Here is a 20,701-nt window from a genome sequence, read left to right as displayed (position 1 = left end):
TTATTTCTGGCATAAAACTGTTTCCAAACACTGTTGTTTTTTGTTTTTTTTTTCCAGAAGATAATATCTTCTAAGAGTAGAGACCAGGCACTTAAGTTATTTTTCAGCTTCACACTTCTGGTGGGCTGAACCTCACCCACCATCCTATCATCCAATGTAGCAATACAGTGTTAAAAAAATTTAAAAATAAACCCACAAACAAAAAGCCCCACATGATCTCTCTAGTACAGAATGAAAGAAGCATGAAATGAAAAAAAAGAGCTCTTGAAAACGTTAACATGCTCAATAAAAACCACTGAAGGGTTTTAAGAGCTGAAACCACCTGGTTTTGTGCCACAACTTATGATGCAATGCTCAGCTCCAACACCAAACTGCTATTTGCTGGTAGCCTACACTCAGGACACCTGCTACCATCATTTTATCACCTCATGCTGCAAGGAAAAGAGGAAAACTTCTCCTACCAGCAACCCTGAAATGCCAACCTATTTTCTACATGTCATATGGCTTTGAAAATAGGGCTTCTTTTGTGCTTAAAAATAGAGGTGCAGGGAGAGCACTGTCCTCATGGAGAAGAACGGGAACGGCTGGGGGAGCCCAGCAAGGCACTTTCTCCAAAAACATTGGCATAGGAGGACTTGAGGAACTGGACATAGTTCTGCATGCTGCGGTTGGTGCTTTCCGACTGCTCCAAACGATCCTTTAAATCCTGCAGGCGGCTTTGGTACTGGCGCTCTGCCTACGAGGAGGGGAGCAAAACAAAAGCTGAAAAGACAGCAAAAAGTCACCCTGTTTGGTTTTCATTATAAGCTGCTCCCCAGAAGTGCTGAGAACAGCAGGAATCAGCACACAGGAGCAGATAACATTACTGCAGACAGCGCTGTGTTTATCAGTTGTTCTGCTGCTCATTTCTGACCCGCTTATAAAAACAGGAGGAGACAAAGTTGGTTACCTGAGCTTTTAGAACTGATCAGCTGTAGTTAGGGGGAAGTTAAAGCTTTTCTGAAGAGCAACTTGACCTCATCCACCTGCCTATCCAATTCCAACTAAAACTCAAGTAAATAAAAAGGGTAAGCAGGATATTACGAACGATCCCCCTTCTTTCTTCTAGAATAAATCTTTTTCTCTAGAAGAGAAGTTGCATTCTCTCTCAGGCAACCAAAACCAGTAAATTAAGTTGAAATCTGTCCATAATTCAGATGTAACTTTGCACTGTTTTTACAGTAATCCATAGGACCTGGGTTTATGAACTGCAGTTGCTGCCTGGACACCAGCACAGCACGAGCTTCCCTTGCAAGTTACTCACATCATCTTTGCTCCGACGCAATTGGTTCAGCTCTGTTCTATTTCTACTCAGCTGGGTCTCCAAATCCAGCATCTTGGACTGGGCTGCCCTCTCTCTAGATGTTGCTCGTTCTCGAGTTTGTTCCACCTATGAGTAACAGCAGAACAACATCTTTGTCAAAGTGTTTTCTATGGAAGAATGATTTTTTCTCCATTCCATTACCCACAAAAAGCCCTATACTGTTTAACTGCAGACATTCTAATCCATAAGAAGAGCTCAGCCTTGTGTTTTCCTCTCTTCTTGTGCAAACCAGAGAGCAGGGTTCAGTTTTTCCATGGTTTAAAGTGCTGACAAACAGCACAAGTACATTTCATTACCTGCATTTCATCGATCGTGACAATTTACACGAAATTAGGTTTTTTAGACGTTGTGTAATTTACACAAAATTTGGTTACAGGCTGAGGAGGTGTTCCCTGCATTCTCACCGCTCCCTTTTTACACGTTGGGTAGTTTGGGGAAAATTCAGACCCAGAAGAAATGACTCACTTGTCTTTTGGCATCCTCAATGGCCATCTCCAGCTGCCGTGCCAAGGAGCTGCATTCCCGCGTCTTCTCCTCCAGGCGCAGCTGGCACTGGTGGATTGACTCTTCACGTTTTGCTATGACCTGAAGGAATTCTATGTTCTGGGCACTCGTTGTCTCTAGTTTTCTAGGTTAAGACAATAAGGGAAGGAAACCTATTCATTTTACAGAGTGTTTGCCTTCCCAGACAGGTCCTGACCAGTCTGGAAACAGATTCTATTCCCCCCATGAAAGGCAAGAGCACCACGAAACACTTCTCCATTTCTCAAATCAGAATTTCCAAGACTGAGGGACAAAGAGTATTCTCATACTTCAATTTTTCCTGATACTGTCACTAAAACAAATTTATTAAAAAAGATAAAAATACTAATACTCTGTAACTTCAAAATTTTCAGGCTAGATTGGACAAGGAGCTGGTTTATCTGCTGTGTAGGTCATCCTTTCTAACAACATTCATAAAAGGTGCTGCAAAAACCCATAACTCTCTCCAGTGGACAGCCATTAATTTTACACTATCCGTGTGGGATAAGCAAATGCACAGAATCTCAGAAGCATGCTGGGAACTGGACCAAGACTGAAGATGTTTCAATCCCCTGAAAAAAAAAAATTGGAAGAGGATGGAAATGAAAAGTTAAGATAACCTAATATTTCTAACCTTTCTAGCTCCTCCACCTTCAAGGTGAGCTGTTTTCTCTCCTCCTGGGCAGACTGATACCTCTCTCTTGTGATCTCCATTTTGTCCCCCTGGAGCTCAATCTAAAAATTACAGTAAGTGATTACAGAGTATTCACTACACACACATGATCAACCATCTAAAATGTACGCAGAAGGAAATGTGCTCAATTCACCACTTCTGAAGAGTGCCAGAAAAGGAACAATGGAAAGCAAAGCACTAAGCATCCATTTGGCTGGTGCTTCCAGTTAGTTTTTGGAAAGATAGGAGAAAACTCTTCTGTATTGCAGATGAACAGCGGGGTCCATAAGCGTTTGCATGCAGAGGGTAAGGACAGCAAAGCACACACACACTAAAAGCAGACATGTGAGAGCAGCTTCACAGATGCATTAGAGCCCAAAATACAAGGATGGTTTATAATTCCAAGCCAGTCAGAGTAAAGCAGCCAGACTGCAAGATCATTTGCTGTGTCTTGAGACATGGTTGTAGAAGTCATGCCTGCCTGTAATTGTCCCGCATCTCCAATGCATTCCTCCTGGGGATGGAAAACAAGGAGTGGAGAAGAAAAAATTTGAAATCGAGGTGAGAAAACAAGGTTGGAACAGGACTGTCAGCAAAGAACCACAGGAGAGAAAGCTGACAAGATGATGGAAGCAACAGAATCAAGTGCTGGCATTAGCAAGTGATGTCACGGCTGCTACTCAAGTCCCAGCAGGGTTCTGCACCAAGAGATGAGAAACCTTGCAAACAGTAAGGAATGCTGCTAGCTAAGCCACTAACTTGCACAAAGACATGGCACACACCTTTATTTTGCAGTGCACGTTTAATCTTTTCAAAAAGAGACGAGAACAGAGATGCAGTTTGAACCTTCCTGTGAAATTCAGCTTGGTTCCAGACTTGTGGATTCCTGTGCTGCAGGTAATCTCTGCCAGTTCCTTACCCGCTGACGAAGATCTGCAATCATGACAGACAGGTCCACATTCTTCTTCTCATAACTCTGAAGCTGGTCCTGACATTCTGCCAGCCGTGTCTCTGTGATCTTTAGAATCTCAGGAAGCTTTTCCAGCTCAGCAAGCTTGCTCTGGAACTGCTTACGCACCTGTGGTCAAAGAAGACAACATGAAGAACTTCCTGATGTTGATGAGGTAAAGACTAAAAGGTTTCTCAGCTTTAATTTAGTTTTGTTACTCTGCAACTGCAAAGCACTGTGTGGATATTTGGACAGTGTTTGAGTTCAAAGCTAAGTTTCAAAGCCAAAGTTCAAGGCTTTTTCTTAGGATCTGGCATTCCCTGTGGATGGAGTGATAATGAGTATTTTGGATCCTGAGTTTTGATTTTACTACAAGCTTGCTCTTTTCTGAGGACAGCTGTTCCACATCAGAAAATGGTGTAAACTGCACAGTCCACTGTTCTAAACCACTACTTCTGCAGCAAAGCACACACTAAGCAATTTAAACACCTCTAAAGAAAATCATAAAGTCAAAAAGAAGCTTCTAAATGTTTGATAAATTTTCCAGAATTAAAAAATCCTGTGAAAAAGACAAACTCATATAAGCCTTTTACTTATTCAGCCATTTTTCACTATATTCAGACCAATAAGATCCATGAATGTTTACAACATGTCAGTCCTCAAAGGAATAGTTACCAGTTCAATCTCCTTGTCCATTTCATTCTTTAGTGTCTTGTTCTCTTTATCACACTTCTCCAGTTTTGCTGCCATATCATCTGCTTCCATTCTGGTCTTCAACACCTGGACAAAAACCCCACACACTTTATCTGTTATATATATGTCTTCAACAAATATGCAATGCTTTAGAGTAACACTTTTGTGCAAGGACTGGAGGTTTTGACATGATGCCTACCTCTGACTTGTAGGTTTCAATCATCCCTTCATAATTCCTGACAGAGCTCTTGAGCTGCTGCACTTCCACCTGTGCTTGGCTCAGCTTTTCCTCCATTGGGACCACACTAGCCTGAAAAAAGAGACATCATGCTTTAAGTGCTTGGAAGTAGCCAAGCCAGCTGTCTAACATGCTCTAGACTAAGGAAACAGGTGCTTTTGTCAGGCTTCAGTGGGTTGCCAAATTTACACCAGAAAAGCACAGAGGCTTGTGGTGGATATGTGGTCTTTCCATTTGCCTGAACGTGTTGTGCTACTGGGGTTAGGGCCAGTCTCTATTTGGATCAATGCCTACCTTTCCAAGAAGGAAGCTATGTAGGTCACCTACAAGATCACCAGTGATTTGAGATGACAGAAGAAATATGCCAGGCATCTTATTTTATTCTGGAGATTACCATTCTCCCTGCATAAGCTACAGTTTTTTGTTCTGTAGCCATCAATATGAAGATGTAAGGACAAGATGTAAGATCACAGTTGTATTAAACAGATTTGCAATACTCCTATCCAAAACATGGAAGAAACCCAGCCTTCCTGTAATGTTCACATTCTTTGTCTCTTCTGAACACACTTGCCCTATCATACTCAGGTTATGATAACTAAACAGGTTTGAAACTAAATGGGAGCAATGGCTGAAATTCAACTCTGTCCTCAGAGGCCAAGCTTGTTATAATTGTTAATTTTCCCCCCTACTACTTCAGCTTCAATCCCCTAAGAACCACTGACCTTTAGCTTTTCATTCTCCATTTTGAAAGAAGTGTTCTCTGCAGTGTGTCTTTGCAGTTCATCCACCAGAGCCTCTCTGTCCTCCCTCATCTTGTCCTCCAGGCTTGTCTGCTCTTCCAGTAACTCTGCAACACGGCTGCCATAGAGAAAGAAATTTAATCCTTAAGTGACAAGAATGAATAAGACTCCTAACCCTTGCAAATCAGCTTCTGAAACAGGACTTTTCCCTATCCTTTCATCTTCCTCCAGTTATGTATGCACACCCATCCATTACACACTGTTCTACTACCTCAATCTTCTTAGCCTGCTGGAAACAAACATGAATTGTTCCCTGGAGCTCACTGCATTGCCTCCAAGATACACAGGATAGAGGTACTTCTTTCATCTTGTACCTACCTATTTTTCCCTGCAGCAACAACTGTTACTGCAGTGATACTAATGCATTTATTTACTTTCAAAACAAAAATGGCACAAACCACACTGCCTGTCTTTTCTGGCTCCTTTAATTCAACCATCTCAAAGAGTTCTCAAAAGGACAGCCTTAATTCTTTCAATACATTACAAAATGGCAAAGAAATAGAGTTTTAAGGGTTGGTAAATCCTAAAAATGCTATGGCAAGCCAGCAGCAGAAGCTACATCTCTCTCTCTCTCTCTCTCTCTCTCTCTGTCTCTCCAAACTCTGCTCTAGTCCTTAGGCACTGCTGGTTTTGCTTGGACAGTTAGAGGCAATGGAATTAAATTATTCAGTTTAATTAAATTATTCAATTAAATTATCCTTGAACTTAGAACTCATCCCCACTCACACTTGTTTCTCTACACTATTTTTATTTCAACCTGTTCAGTGTAACAATTTCCAGTTCGAGGTCACTCTTGTCCTTTACTACTTTGTTGTAGCGACTCCTCCAGGACTCCAGAGTAGACAGTGCCTCAACAACATAGCTGTCCTGTCAAGCAAAAGAAATACGTGAGAAAAAAAAGAGTAACAACAATGTCACTGGACACATGCAGAGAACATGCAGATATAATGATATGTGAAGCCTTCACTATGACTTTTAAAAGATTGAAGGCAAGTATTTATTTTCATTCTTCTTGATCCTTCAAGAGAGGTGCTCTCCAACACTGCTGTCAGCCAGCAGACATAACAGCAGTGAAAAAAGAATCCTCTTTGAGGGCAGATGAACTATCAGAACTACAAAGCATGGCTAAGATTCTACTAGTAGCTCTGGTCCCTGAAATTCTAAAAACAAGGAAGAAAAATAAAATCAAGTACCTTGTAACAAATTATGTTACCTTCTAATTTGTTTCAGTCCTAACTTTCCTAGTTTTTCCTGATATTCTTCAGTCATTTTTCAAAAGAAATTCCAGTACATCTCTAGGTGTTTGTGTTTTTCTACTCAAGTAGCTTCTCCATTAACAACCAAATCAATCCAGAATGTTCAGCCAAAACTGAAGTGAAAAGGTTTATTTCATTGACTTTTGTCAAGTCTCAGATGGTTCTAAATTACCAGGTGAAAAATCAGACCTGCTGCTATAATCCCTAAGTCATGACACATCCTAAGTTAAGGACATGCAGCAAATACAGTGATGGCTGAGAAAACTGGATTTGTTCTAAACTGAGCACAAATGGGCCAAGACAGAAATAAATCTCATTAGTTGAAACCAGAGACTCTCCCCAGGGTCACTACAGAAAGCAAAAATTTAGATGCATGATCTGAAAATGAGGTCTCTGTATTATCAGGTACCTTCTCTGCTAACTGGACCTTCAGCTGCTCTGCATAATCTTCAGTCCGCTCTGCCCGTTCCTTCTGTGCCCGGATGGCTTTTTTCAGGGCCTCTTTATCACGTTCTGCCTTCTGCTTTAGTTCTTTCAGTTGTTCTACAGTAAGTTCCACCTCTGCCTTATGCTGAGCTTCACTGCGCTCCAGATTCTGCAGGGGGAGGAGAAAACACAGCACATGGAATGATGTCCTTATACCTGCACACCCAGAGCAGCAGCTGAGCTCCTAGTAACAAGGGAGACAGCTGGGCATAAACCCCCAACTGCCAGCCTGGAGATACTTTCCACCTACACAATTGTATGCCTTCCTTTCCTTCTAAAAGTCTTATTTTCTTCTTTCATAAGCTGCTCTCTAAAATACTGATTTTTATCTTCTGACCAAGATAAATACTAGTCTACCAGTCTTTGATCTATCCCAGAACATTCTCTTTATTAATTGAAATGCTCTCATGTAATAATATTGCTTTATGCAGCCATATATTTTAACAGAATTAAAGCCCTTCTAAGCAATTACCATGCAAATGTTCATCAGAACATCAACAGATCTGTTAAATGGAACACTTTGAACAACATAAACCAGGAGAACTTTCTCCTCCGCATTGATACTGCAGGAAACATGCATGAGTGTGATCAAACTCAGGAACTCATGACAGCAATTTTTCCAGAAAGCACATTAAATAGTCTACAGTCTGTCCTGATGCTTGAAAAGATGCAAAGCCATCTTTTAAAAATTATGTGCACTTCATTTGAAAAGTACAGCACGTTAGTAGCATAAACATCACCAGCCAGTATTGCAGGCTACCAGACAAAGAGGAATGGTTGGTTCCCTTGTCAGTCAGCTCAGTTCACCAGAGCAAATGAAAAGAACCCCGGTGAGCACGGGGAGCATACCCGGATCTGTATGCTCAGGCGGTTGTTCTCAGCTTCTTTGTTCCGCAGCTGCGCTTGCAAACGGCCTCTCACAACCTCCATGGATTTGGAGAGCTCAGCTGCTGCCTTTGCCTGGTCCTGGATAAGAAGGAAACAAGGCACAGACCTTTTTCCCTTAACAATCTAATTGAAGGAATACTTTCTAATATGTAACAGTGCCAGATTTCTTCATTCAATGATCTCCAGCCACCTCTGCTTTCCTTCTTAGCTCCTCTACTCTACCAAATGAGCAACCATTCCTTTTAAGAGATGGAAATTACTGTTCTGGAAGATTTTTTCTAGGGCAAAACATCCCTCCATCCCTCATCCATTACATTCCTTTTTATACTTCCTAAAGAGAGGGACAGACTGGAATTTGACATCAGGAACCAAAAGGATCTTGAAACAGAAAGACAATTCAGCAATAAACCCAAGCAAAGAGAACACTACCTATTCATCTTTGTGATGGATGTTTCACTAGCAAAAAATTGAATCCACAACTGTGTGGGAATAGGTAACTGTCTAATTTTATAAGCAAGCCAGTCATCTGATCCCTTAAAAAAGTAATTGTTTTGCAATTACAAACTCGTATTTTTGGACTACCTAAGGTTCCACAGAACTGGAAGGTGGAGCAGGAAACAAAACTAGAAAAAGAAACCTACCTTTTTATCCTGTATCTGAATGGTAAGATTGTCCACTTCCTCTTCTTTCTCTCGAAGCTTCATTTGAAGTTGCTGAGAAAACACCACTCACATGTTAAGTAACAAACACATTTAGGTTGATGGATGGAGGGAAAGAGGTGTAACTGCCTGACAGATTATGGTTTGCTTACCACTTTCTCTGCATCTGAATCAGCCAGCCTTTTTAGCAGTGCTCCTTGCTGCTCCAGGATCTTCTGAGCATTTTTCTACAAAAGAAATACATGCAAAAATTTGTTAATGAAAAGTCAATTTAGATGCTTTAACATCTTCACAGCAGAAAAAGTCAGTTGTACTCTATGAAGTAGGTAGGAATTAAAAACAGAAAACAAAACTATCCATCCTTTATGACACAAAAACAAAGAGAGTTAAAAGAATTCCATTTCAGTCCACAAGACAACACAGTCTCCTGTACTCTTCCAAAGTTCCAGCACAACACTCTGCTCACCTCTCGGTTATGATGCTCTCTGAGAAGTTCTCGCAGTGTCCGGTTGGTTTCTTCAAAGGTGCTCAATTTCTGGAGCAGAAGCTCTTTTTGTCTTGTCAGTGTGTTAATGTCTGAGCTGCTCATGTGTTTCTCCTAGAGGAAAAACAAAGCAAAAATAAAGAAGAGAAGGACAGGGCAGGGCAGGGTGAAAAAGGGAAAGACACGTACAGTGTTGAGTCTCTCAATGGTGTGCTTCAGGACATGCATCTGCCTGGTTGCAGCTGCTCCATCCCTTTCTGCATCATTCAGCTTGGACATCAAACACTCCTTCTGATGATGCAAGTACTTATTTTCTAACCTGTAATGAAAAATCAGCTATCAGAGAAACAAGAGGCTTTGAAAGCTGTACCATATGCAGTTGATTGGATAAAACCCACAAAATCCCTCGAATCAGAGGCTAAAAAGTCTTAACAAACACGGTGTAAGATTTACCCTTTTTCAGTGGGGAAATTGCTTTGATAGAAGGCAGTAAGTTGACACCAGGAGCTTGCTAGGACCACAGCTATGAAGCAGGAATTTAGAGGGGACAAGCCAGGCTCATACCAGAGCCTGCACAAACTACGTAACCCGAAACACAATGCTGTGCTTTTCCTAAGTTTTTTGTGCCCAAAGTTGTTAGACAGAGCTTGTAATGTCAGAAGTATTCACAAAGATTTCTGAAAAGGGAATATGTGGTATTAACTTCCAAGTGATCCTCCAAGTCCCCTTTCTAAAAGGGACAAGAAGTCCAAGAACAGTAGCTCTTCAGCAGCACTGCAACCCAGGGTACAAAATACTCAAATGATGTCTGCTATGAAGGAGGGAGGTGCACTGTAAATACCACTGCTTGCAGTAGCAATGGAGAACTGGAGCTTTCTTACAGGGTCAGATCTTTCTCTTCCTTTATGCGTTCCAGATTGCGCCTCAGCATTGAATTCTCATGCTCTGTCTCCACCAGCTCCTGTGTGACTTCATTCAGTTCTTCTTTCTGCTCCTCAAGGAGACGCTTTGTCACTCGCTGCTGCTCCTCCTTTTTCTGCAGCTTGACCTGATGAAGATAAATAGAACTTGAGACAAACCAGGTGCTTTTAAAGTGATACACAGAATCCACATCTCAAACCAGTGAAACAGCAACCAACTGCACCAAACAACAAATGATGATTTCTGTTGGGTTTTTTCTCCCTGGATACTTCCAGGCTGTTCCTGTGCAAAAAGGGTGTAGGTCACTTATTGCCTGGAAGTATCTTGTACCCCACAAGCACAGGGAGACACGAGCATCCTGGCTCTAAGTGACAAATCAAAAATTGTCATCAGCCATGAGATATGTGACAGACCTCAAACATGGCAGGGAAGGAGCTCTGGTAGCAGTTCACACACTGAAGATGGCTCCCATTACTCCAACTATTGCTTGATCCAGGGAACCAGGGGAAACAAACCTAAATAGTGCCTGGCATTTTGCTTCCATCTATCCTGTCTTGATTACTCAGGAGGTTCTGTGGCAGCGCCATGTCACTGCTGGCAGTGCAAATGAAACTGTGTACAAACTACTCAGGAGCTGAATGGGGCTCAGAAGTTGATTATTGCTCCTCAAGAAAGACACATGCATTTCATTTGGCAGTTAAGAGCACTACAAACACTGGAAGATGTGAAAGAAGAGAGAACCTAGAGGCAGGTTGAACTACTGTACCGGACTTGCTTCTGAAGAAGACAGATTATTTGAAAACTGAAGCACAGCAACACTTTATGTTTTAAAATGTTTCATAGTAGGGCTTAATATCTCACTAGGACAGTTCAGCTCTTCTGAACAACTCAGACTGATTTTTATTGGTTTTAAGCAAGCTAAAGACTTGCTTAAAGTAGTCTTCCTCCTCTGGGTAGTCTTCCATTGCACCAAGACTTGACTCCAGCCCCTCTTGCCAAGCAATTATCTACAAAGCTTTAGCCAGAAGTCTTTGCACTGTGTCCTCACCTCATTCTTCAGCGTCCCCACCACATTCATCAGGCTATCTATTTTCTTTTCATAATCATTCATTTTCCTGCAAACAGCATCCTCCTCATCTGTAGAGAAGTCACTCAGGCGCAAAACTGACAGCATTTTTTCTGAATCTGGAGGTGTAATTTCCAGGCGGTGAGTTGGTCCCTGGTAGAAAAGCAATAAAGAGCATTTTATTATTTTTTTACTGTAGTTATAAACAGTATTCTAACCCTAACTCTGCCAAAACCAGAGACCAGGTTGCATCACTGCAATAAGCTTATTAAGGAAAAAAACCCACAGTAAACATTTCGTTTCCATCAGGGAAAGGTCAAGAATGCAAAAAGGCTGAAACAGAAAAGGAAGCCTCAGATAACCCTGGAAGGTTTTTTAGAGATTTTGCCATACCTCCCATTTGCAGGGGGACTCCCGGACAGATGTTTTGCCTGGGGGTATCCAGGGGGCCTTAGTTTTCATTCGGGCAGCTCGGCTGATGTTCATGGTATCCCCTTTCTTTTTCTTTTGCTTTTGCTAAAGAATGAGAAAAAAAAATCACAGACTTTTGAAGAACTATTTACAGCTTTTAGTGCTGCAAAACCAAATGAAATTTAATTCGTATGAAAATATCACAAAGTTTCACATGATACAAGAGCTCAGAGAAGTCAGCAGCCATCAGAGGAGAGCAACACCAGTGAGAAGGAAAAGATTATTGCACATAGCATGGCTAGATGTTGTAGGTTATTCTTATTTATCACATAGCAACACTGAGAATACCTGTGATGTGATGAGAGCCTTACCCAGTAGGCCAGGGAAGGGAGATGGGGGCAGGGAGGAAGGAAGTCTCCTCTGTATGGAGATACAAAAAACCCCACCAACACACAGCAATGCAACCATTCACATGAAGAAGGAACAACCTGGGAGATCCCTTCTTCATTCCAGATCCATCTCACAGAAGTATTTGAAGTGATTACTGACAATTCACCACTGAATACGAATATACATCCTACAGTTCTAATACAACAGTAAAAGACACCTTGAAGATTTTCGTGGTGCTTCTAGGACCATTCACCTTCTTCTCTGTAGCCCTTACAAACACCCAGCTACACACTCCTACCTGGAATTTTGCAGGTGTGGTTTTCTGACCCTTTTTTATATGGACATGGACAGGGGTGTTTTCATCCACATGGACGTGCAAAGGGGGAGATGAGGAACGGCTCTTCATGGCTCTTCTCCCACAAATGGGAAAGGGTAATACAATGAAAGAAAACCTGTGAATAAGGAAACTGGAAATAACAACCCTTCTCTCTGTGCCAGAGAGCAACAGTGGCCAGCCTGTGTCAAAGTTTGATCTTTCTTTCAGTAGCATCTGCCATTTTGAATTGCACCCTATTTTGCTGTAGAACTAAGATTAATACAAGTGATTTCCCTGCTTATGGTATTTTGCTTTTAATGTGGTTATCAAAGACCAAATGCAGTTGGATTGATGCCAGGTGTCTGGAAGAGTCATTGGAGTCCAAGTCTTAAAGCAAGTAACTAAATCAAGGCTGCCAGCAATGAACATGATATGGTTATGAAGAGAAATTTGACAGGGAGAGGGAGCATTAATTCAACAGTTTAGTTAAGAAAAAATCATCAGGAAACCATCGGCTCTTCCCATCCTAGAATGTTGAACCTGGAAACTGACATATGCATTTAACTCTTAAAGTGTCTTAAAGTTAAAAAATAAGCATAACCTTAACCAATATCTAGTACAAGGAAAAGCCTAGAGACGCAAGGTTCAAATCACCCTTGAGCCTGAATCTTGGACTGAGGTAATGGTATAATGCAACTGCAAATCTTACAAAAATCACCAGCAGGACTATTCTGATTCTGGCCAGAAGGGTTTTGTCAATTTTTGGTAAAATTACTTACAGTTATTCTAAAGCTTTTAGCTCTTCTTGACTGTGTGCTCTGTATAGAGACTCCAGTTACATCATTGATGGATGAGGGGCACCTGATACAGAAATAAAAGAATTAACACTAAAAGAAAAAGGTGCCATTTTCTGAACACTCACTTTCTTTCCACTGAAGGCAACACATGGGCTGAAACACATCAAATATATGAACCCAAACAACAGAAGTTGGTGTGTCCTGGATTCCTCTGACAAGCATGGGATGAGGGAAAGACTAAGACTGTAATTCCTACGTATTGATGATGAAGGTTGCTTTAAACAATGGAAAAGGTTTTATGGAATTACCTATGATGTACCTATGATTACCTATGATGTACCTTTATATAAAGTTACAAACCTTCAAATTCTAACTGCAATTTTAACCAATTTCATAAGGAAACAACACTGGAATAGTTCCCAGCATATCTGTACAATCCCTTTCAAATGCCACACCTTCCCTAAATTCCGCCATCATTGACAAATTCTGTTAAGATTCTAGGTTTACATAGTTTTGCAGGCTAAAGAGATGCATCCAAATTAGTGCCCATGCTGAAGGAAACCCAGCACCATACAGACTTGTGCTGCATGCAATGTGGTAGATTTTGTATGATACTTCTGCTGGACTGGAATTTAGATTCTTCTTTATCGCTTACTGATTAATTTGGCAGCTTGCCAAGGTTGATGAAATACCCTATGTTAAATAAAACTAATTTTACTGCATCTGTTTTTGAGCAGTATGTATTAGAGACAAAATACACTTGTGTATCATGTCAGAATTACAAAAATTACAGAGGGGAAAACACAATTGTACTTCCTTTAGCAGGAAGCAACACTTCCCTGAAGGAGCAGGACTCCCCAGTTTATAGGGGAGTCCAAACACTTGCTGGGTGTTTTAATCCCCTTCTTCCTGAGGGTTAAACTCTCCTCAGAACTAAACATGCTACAGAACAACTGAGAACCTACACAGAGCTTTTGAATCACCTCAAGCGAGACGCAAGAGACTCAGCTTCCCCTAGCAACAAAGTTTATGTCAGGAATTCAACTTTTGAGGGCTTTTCAAAGAACCTGTGGGTACCTCAGGCTGGCAGGGACCTGCTCTGGGGTCAGTCTGCCCAAGGCAGGATCAGCTCCAAGGCCAGGGTTTTACACCCAGATGGGGCTGTAAAACCCCAGGGGTGTAACCAACCCTCGCAGCCTGTCTGTGTCCCGGTACCGAAAGCGTTTCCCACTGTGTGTTTGAAGCTTTGTGGACAGTTCCCGCTTTCCCTCGCGGCGGGAAGGACCACGCCGAGGAAGGTGGGACCGCTGACAGGGCGAGGGGCCACGCAACGGTTCTGCTTGGAAAAGACCTTCCAGGTCATCGAGTCTAACCATGAACCGAACTCTCCCAAGCCCAGTTCTAAAACATCTATCCCTGAGCACATTTTTACACACCTCCCGGAATGGCGATTCAACCACCTCCCTGGGCAACCTGTCTTGGTGTTGGAAAACACTTCAAGCGATGAAGTTTCTTTTAATAACCGAACTGTATTTCCCCTTGAGGCCATTTCCTCCAAAGGGAAGGCGCCTAAAGAATTACTCCAACGGGTGTGGATGTGCAAGGGAACCCCCACCCTCCTGACGGGGCCCCACCCAGCAACCCCCCTCCCCCCCCAAACCTCACCATGAAGAGCAGCGCGGGGGCCGCGACCACCTCAGGAGGTCTTCGGTGGCGGGAAGGCGGCGGGAGGTGCTGCTGTTGCCATAGATACCCCGCAACCGGAGCGAAAGGGGAGGCGGGAGCCCGCACCAGGGGCAGGAGCCTCGGCAGCACTTCCGGGATTGCCGCCACCCCGCCGCCCGCGGCTCCCACATTGGGCGATTCAAACCTCCCTGGTCACCCGCCCCCCGTCGCGTCACAACCCGACGGAATACGCAATGGATCCCGTCACCATAGTGACGTGAAACCGATTCGGAAGAGCCCACCATTAAAAGCGGCGAGGGGGTTCCCCGTGAACCCCCTCGCCGCTCCCCCCTAAAGATTCCCCCGAATCCGTTTTACAAACTGATTTTCAGGGTTAGATGATACAAAGTGTATTTTTTTTTGTTTCCATTTGTGCTTTCCCGGTGTTAAGGACTCGGAGCTGACAGGAGAGAAGCAAGCTTTTATCCTTGCAGACCGTACAGTACTGGGAAGAACCGTTGACATGGAAGATTAAACGCCCACAATTCTGTCGTGGGCAGCGTGGTTCCTGTCACAGGGGAAGGATGCTTCTCCTCCCGTTCCCTCAGCACTGAGCTTACAGTATTCTATTGCAGGAAAATGTCATTTAAAGACTAATATCCAGTGTCTCAGTCAGGAAAACGAATGGATGAGTAGCGGAAGACAGCCTGAAGCAAAAGCTGCTCAGACCTGATATGGCTGTAACACTAGCCACCAGCAGCTTGCTTTTACCTGCTCTGAGAAGGGCTCCCTGCTAAAAGCAGCTTATTTACTGCTTTTTTCAGTACAGAGTTTGTCCTCTCCAGCAGTGTCCAAGATCCTAAATACTATGTTGAAACACATGAGCAGCCGGATCCCTTCTGCTCATCAACACTTGATTCTCTACACAGGACAGTCTCTGGTGCTTGCATCTCAGTCCATTCGGTGTGACCAGTCCATTCAACTCTTAAAAAATAAATTCCATTCCTTCTGAAATTTTTTTACCATGCAAGTACTTCAGGAAGGCAGTTGCAGCAGGAATCAGGCTGCAACTTTTTGAATGACTTCTTCCATGCGCTGGTACCAAGGCTGAACCTTGGTGTGAACCATCATGTCATCAAAGGCTTCCAGCCCTTCCATGACTCGGAGGACCCCGTACACTGCCTGTACCAGAGGATAAAGATTACAACAACACTCAGAGTCAGCAGGGAAAAATGGCTTTGGCTAAGGGTGCCTAGCTCCACAGCCTAGCTAGTAAGGTTCTTTCCCTGTCTTGCCATCTGCTCTGCTGCTGATTAGCAGAAAGGTAGCCACAAATATGAATGTCTTCCAGTACAGGAAGATCAGAATCTACATGCAGCTATGGAGAAAAGGTTAGTCCCATCTCCATCAAGCCCTGGCCTGAAATGCTTCACTAGCTCTCCCAAGAACTGCCGGTGGCAGGGATGAATCCTGCTCTACTCTGCACTCCTGCCTGCAAGGGAAATCCCAGCAGCACTGAATTTAATAAACCTGTAGGGGTAGAGGTTTTATTCACCAGCAATCATGAGTCAGAGCAGTAACCAGGCTTGTAACCTGCTTGTATCCTGTTTCCATGTGATCAATAACATCTAGCTGCAGATGGGAACTGTGGGTTCTAATTTAGGAACCATTTTGCTGGAGGAACCTAACAAATACTGTCCTACTGAACACAAATTTCTAGGTCCCCTTCATGTGAGAATTGTATTACTGCATAAAGCCTGTGGACAATGTATCTCATGCAACTGACCTTCTCTGCCTCTGTATTAATCATTTCACACAGATGAGCAGATGGATCATTTGTAGTACACCTAACAATAAATTCAGGGATTAAACCCTTACCAAGTCAGCAAGGTTTGGCTGGTTTCCACCCATGAAGAGTCGATGTTTGCCAACAGCTTTCACCCACTTATCAACTGCTTCATACAAATCTTCTCGGACATTATCTTGAAGGTGATGTCTGGAGAAAGATAAGAACTAGTTTGAAGACATCAGTTTGCTTCTTTAACCTTTTATCATCTCTGCTCTTATAGGCTGGTCTTTGCCTGGGAACTGGATGGTCTCTGAGAGCAAAGGGCACAACTAGTGACTAAATAAATAGATGAACAGATGGGTTCAATATCTCCAGTTAAAGAAGTACAGCTGTTACTCATGTTTTAAATAGTTGAACACTTAGGTTCTGCTCTTTGACATTAGGGGTTCACAACTAAGCAGGTTCCTCCTGTGTACTTGGTTTCTAGTGGTACCAACCTTTTCTTCAGCCTCTTGCTAATGAAGAACATGGCAAGAGCCCCCATGTACTTGGCAAATAAACCTTCCAGGGTACCAAACTTCCCCTCACGGACAATGTAATCAAAAGATGCCAAAGCTTCTCTGGGGGTTCGGTAAACATTGGGGGAGATGAGGTGAACAAGCCAATCATCTGCCCATTTTCTCCACTTCATTTCTTCCCTGCAAGGATTCAAAAGAGACTTCTCAGTGAATGAGTTACAGATTGCAGGACTATAGGAGGCAGAATCACACTGGCATTAGCCAGAGTCTCTGCCAAGAATGAATGTGTCAAAAATTCCTGCCCAGCCTTGTGCCCTGGTGACCTCTCTGAAATGCACTCAGAATCAGTACCTTTGGCAAGGCTCCTCCAACCTCAAACTAAAATTAAGACTAAGACAGAGCACTAGCTTCTCCTCCCAATAGGAGAGCTAAAGCAGAAAGGGAAACTACCACTCCCTAGCATTCCCCTGTGATATAAAAGAAGAGGCAAGAAGGAAGCTGGAGGCAACTGAAGCCTCGCATGACCATGACGGTGGGAACTAGGCCATCCAACAGAATTACTCCAAATTATGTCAGAGACACAGCAAAACCACCCCTCCCGGCCACCAAGTTTTTAAACACCAAGAGGACGTGGCAGGATCTGTTAGCACCAGCAAGATTAGATACATGCATCATCCCCAAATGCATGCCACTGGAGGAGGCAGTGACCTTATTCTTGAAGAGCACAGAAACTTAAGAGCACTTACACTCTCACTTCTTTGACAGGGTAGACCCGTTTTGTCTCCTTCTCATCAAGCATCAGCCAGTATTTATTCCCATACTCCAATACCTCCTTGCCTTGCTCAGTTACAGTCTTCATAGGAGGATAAAAGGACACGATCTCTTCTAAGCTATTCCTCCTATGGACACAAAAACAGTCAGCACTGATCTGGCCACTACATAAATGAGCAGATGAAAAGGCACACATTTTAAAATGTATTATTCTAAAAATAAGTGCATGAGGCTCCAAATTCTGCTTGAAGTCAGTTTTGAAAAGCCTCTGGAACAACTTCTTGCTGATAACTATTCTTAGTGTACATTTCTTTGTATCAGAACAAAAAATTTTTGCAGGCATAAAGCTTCCTACCATTCTCAAGTGTGTGGTAGAACAGACCTAAGGAACAGGCCACAGGCACATCAGTTTCATTTCATTCTAGATCTTGTACCTGGATAAATGTAATCTTAGTTCCAGGACTAACACTAGTCCATATTTTAGTCAGTCTTTCATTGCACAAGGAGAAACTCATATGCAAAGAAAAAAAAATAGTAGTTCTGAAAGGTAAAAGCTTCACTGCAGATACGTATCACAATATCTCTAGGCACCATCCACACATATCACAAACCAGGATCAGGTCTGCTGGGCCAAACACCCAGAGGTCCAGAGGTCAAGGTCAGCAAGACATTTCTGTGTTTGAGAAGAGTCTTATCAGTCCCCAGTTCACCAGGGCCATTCACTTTCAACACTTTTCTCATCACCCCATTGTCTTACTTGGAAATGAGATAGGTCTTTATTGCACTGATGATCACTGAAGAGTCATTCAATTGCTGAAAAACATAATTAAAACAAACTTTTAAAAGAGGGTGGTGAGACTGAAAAGTAAATTCTTCAAAACCTTTTTCCCTGCATGCTGAGGGTCCAAGTTAGTACTGCAATCCCTTTGCATTTCCACTGGAGCTCCTGTACATCTAAAGACAGTCTGATATTCATATCTCCTCTGTGATTACTTCAGAGCATCACTTCAGCTTTGTCTTTTGTTCTGACAATAGAGGACCTAAGAGTACACATGTGATACCACTGGGGTTTGTATTTAGATTCTTGGCAGCAAAGGAGGAAAAGCAACACATCAGTGAAAAAAAACAAAAAAATCAAACCAAGCTGAATCTTCAGTGTTCTTGTGATCTCATTCATTTCCCCCACAGTATAAACAGTTCTTGTTACCACTGCTACAAATGACAGCCCTGCATAAGGGCTGACAGAAGCTGGATAATCACCGGATTAGAGCCACTACATAAACAACATGCCTTGTAAGGAAGGCCAACAAAAAACTCTAATACAGCCAAGACATAGGAAATGATGAAGCAAGAAACAAATCTTGGGCTCTTGAGAGATTAAAAAATGATCTAAAGATTACACTGCATGTGATAAACCACAAAGACAAGATGGTGACAAAGCCAGCCTCCAATTCATTGCTCATGAGGAAATCAAGCTTTCAACACATTAAGGCTTACCAGAGGGCTTCCAGCATTGGCTAGCAGGATAGGCACCTTTCTGTAGGAAGAAAATTTGATTTCTTTCCTCATTATCGGGTTTACTTCCACAATTTCATAGGGCAGTCCATGATAATCAAGAAAAGCTCGAACTTTGCTGCAGAAAGGACACGTTTTGTACTGGTACAGAGTGAGCTGCAGGCTCCCGGCAGGCAGCTAGGGAAGGAAGAGACCAGAAGCTTCAATTTTCTGCTAAAAAGAGAAATATTACCTTCCTTCCACCCTCACTTTTGTTTTAAGGCATAGTCATTGACACTGTTTCAATATCTGATCACCAAAGTATCTTGACTAACAAATGCTTTAAATGGCATCACAAATATTCACCATTAGGATCAAATATTTGTTTTTCTAAACATTTAATCTGACAGAAACTCCTGCTCACTGCCTGATAAAAAAAAGTAAATCCAGACAGTTTACCCTTCTACACGCAATTCTGAAACTAAATAAAAACACAATCATATTTTAACAATCTTTAAACCATAACATAACCCCTGCCCAGGATGGTGAGAGGAGACAGAAAGTTTGCTGTTGATTTTAGCTGAGTCTGCCCCAGTGCAGATTCCTGGGATTAACCATCCTGTACACAACTGAGACGAGAGGGGAGCACAAACACCGAAGGGGGTATTTCCAAACGCTGCTGTCCTTCAGCGATTGACAGGCCATGGGAAAAGCAACATCTCTGACAGACCACGCTGCTACAGCCCCAGCGAGCTCTAAGTCTGACAGGAATGCCTTACAGCTGCTCAGAGCGCTGCCACGGCCTCTTTTCACAATTTTAAGCGTTTGGTTTTGTTTTGTTTTTTCCTCGTTTGTTTTTCCACCGAAACCGAAGCAAAAGTAACCGCTTCTTCTCCGCAAAGCGGTAAGAAACCACTCCTGCCCCCCCTGAGCTCCGTCCACAGGGACTCGCGGTTGTGCCCGGGCCTCGCTGGGCACTGGGGGGTAAGGGGAAACGCAGGCGGCGAGGGAAGGGCAGGCAGCCGGGGAAGCAGGCGAGGATGGCGGCCTGAAGGGGAGCAGAACGCGGGCAGGGGGAACCATCTCTAGTGGCGAGCGGGGCCCGGCAACGCGTTACCTCAGCGGCCGAGTGCTCCCGCAGGCGCTGCCGCGCCGCCAGGAAGAGCCCGGCACCTCCGCCCAGCGCGAAGGCAGCGCCCAGCAGCAGGCGGCCCCCGTTCCTGCGAGCCCCAGGAACAGGAGGAGCAGCAGCAGCAGCCCCATAAGCCCTGCACGGAGCCCACAGCCGCCAAGGCGGTAGCAGCCCAGCGGCTCGCCAGGCCCGGCCGGCGGCAGCAGCAGCAGCCATCTTCCCGGCACGGCGCGGGTGGGCGCCCGGGGAAGGGCTTCAGGGGACAGTCCCGCCCCACCAACCTCCCCGCCCCTAAAATGGCGGCAGCGGAGGGGAGAGCGCAGTGAGGGTAGCGGATCCGGTGGATTGTAGGGAGGCACAGACAGCGCGGCCTCGGTCTCTCGCAGTAGTTGTTAATGAAAGCATTAAATGGAAGTAAAT

The 20,701-nt window shown here is 43.5% G+C and overlaps 2 protein-coding genes across 5 annotated transcripts; both read right to left on the bottom strand.

The window, feature by feature from the left end:
- Positions 1–205: 205 nt before the first annotated feature.
- Positions 206–14,896, bottom strand: ODF2 (outer dense fiber of sperm tails 2). Of its 2 annotated transcripts, XM_030461200.1 has the most exons (21): positions 14,578–14,896; positions 12,895–12,976; positions 11,758–11,829; positions 11,392–11,514; positions 10,981–11,151; positions 9,893–10,059; positions 9,201–9,330; positions 8,994–9,125; positions 8,680–8,754; positions 8,510–8,581; positions 7,830–7,946; positions 6,904–7,089; positions 5,996–6,105; positions 5,161–5,296; positions 4,400–4,510; positions 4,183–4,287; positions 3,478–3,636; positions 2,520–2,620; positions 1,829–1,991; positions 1,304–1,429; positions 206–736 (listed from the first exon to the last, which is right to left on the bottom strand). In XM_030461200.1, the coding sequence occupies exons 1-21, from the start codon at positions 14,880–14,882 to the stop codon at positions 563–565; spliced, it is 2,817 nt and encodes a 938-aa protein (XP_030317060.1). In that variant the 5' UTR covers positions 14,883–14,896; the 3' UTR covers positions 206–562. The 2 variants fall into 2 exon arrangements, with proteins under 2 accessions (XP_030317060.1, XP_008489649.1); XM_008491427.2 differs by lacking the exons at positions 11,758–11,829; positions 14,578–14,896 and adding an exon at positions 12,098–12,251 and having other exon boundaries at positions 12,895–12,977.
- A 75-nt stretch (positions 14,897–14,971) lies between these two features.
- Positions 14,972–20,526, bottom strand: PTGES2 (prostaglandin E synthase 2). 3 transcript variants are annotated; one of them, XM_030461202.1, is made up of 8 exons: positions 20,360–20,526; positions 20,267–20,293; positions 19,153–19,347; positions 18,413–18,468; positions 17,631–17,783; positions 16,864–17,064; positions 16,456–16,573; positions 14,977–15,759 (listed from the first exon to the last, which is right to left on the bottom strand). In XM_030461202.1, exons 1-8 carry the CDS (start codon positions 20,495–20,497, stop codon positions 15,637–15,639), a joined length of 1,011 nt encoding a protein of 336 aa, XP_030317062.1. In that variant the 5' UTR covers positions 20,498–20,526; the 3' UTR covers positions 14,977–15,636. The 3 variants fall into 3 exon arrangements, with proteins under 3 accessions (XP_030317063.1, XP_030317062.1, XP_030317061.1); XM_030461201.1 differs by having other exon boundaries at positions 20,267–20,526; XM_030461203.1 differs by lacking the exon at positions 17,631–17,783 and having other exon boundaries at positions 14,972–15,759; positions 20,267–20,526.
- Positions 20,527–20,701: the final 175 nt, after the last annotated feature.

This window comes from Calypte anna, chromosome 17 (genome assembly GCF_003957555.1).
Source record: "Calypte anna isolate BGI_N300 chromosome 17, bCalAnn1_v1.p, whole genome shotgun sequence".
Classification (NCBI taxonomy): domain Eukaryota; kingdom Metazoa; phylum Chordata; class Aves; order Apodiformes; family Trochilidae; genus Calypte; species Calypte anna.
Note: the sequence above shows the minus strand (reverse complement) of the source record. Positions and strands in the feature narration are given on the sequence as shown.

Coding starts and splice junctions, on each gene's coding strand:
- ODF2 (XM_030461200.1), bottom strand. CDS start 14,882: ATGGTGGGCTCTTCCGAATCGGTTTCACGTCACTATGGTGACGGGATC. Junction 10,060..10,980: donor TGGGGACGCTGAAGAATGAG/GTGAGGACACAG, acceptor TATCTTCATCAG/GTCAAGCTGCAGAAAAAGGA. Junction 9,126..9,200: donor CCATTGAGAGACTCAACACT/GTACGTGTCTTT, acceptor TTTTTCCTCTAG/GAGAAACACATGAGCAGCTC.
- PTGES2 (XM_030461201.1), bottom strand. CDS start 20,497: ATGGCTGCTGCTGCTGCCGCCGGCCGGGCCTGGCGAGCCGCTGGGCTG. Junction 17,065..17,630: donor CCTGTCAAAGAAGTGAGAGT/GTAAGTGCTCTT, acceptor GAATCCTTGCAG/GGAAGAAATGAAGTGGAGAA. Junction 15,760..16,455: donor AGCCAAACCTTGCTGACTTG/GTAAGGGTTTAA, acceptor CCTCTGGTACAG/GCAGTGTACGGGGTCCTCCG.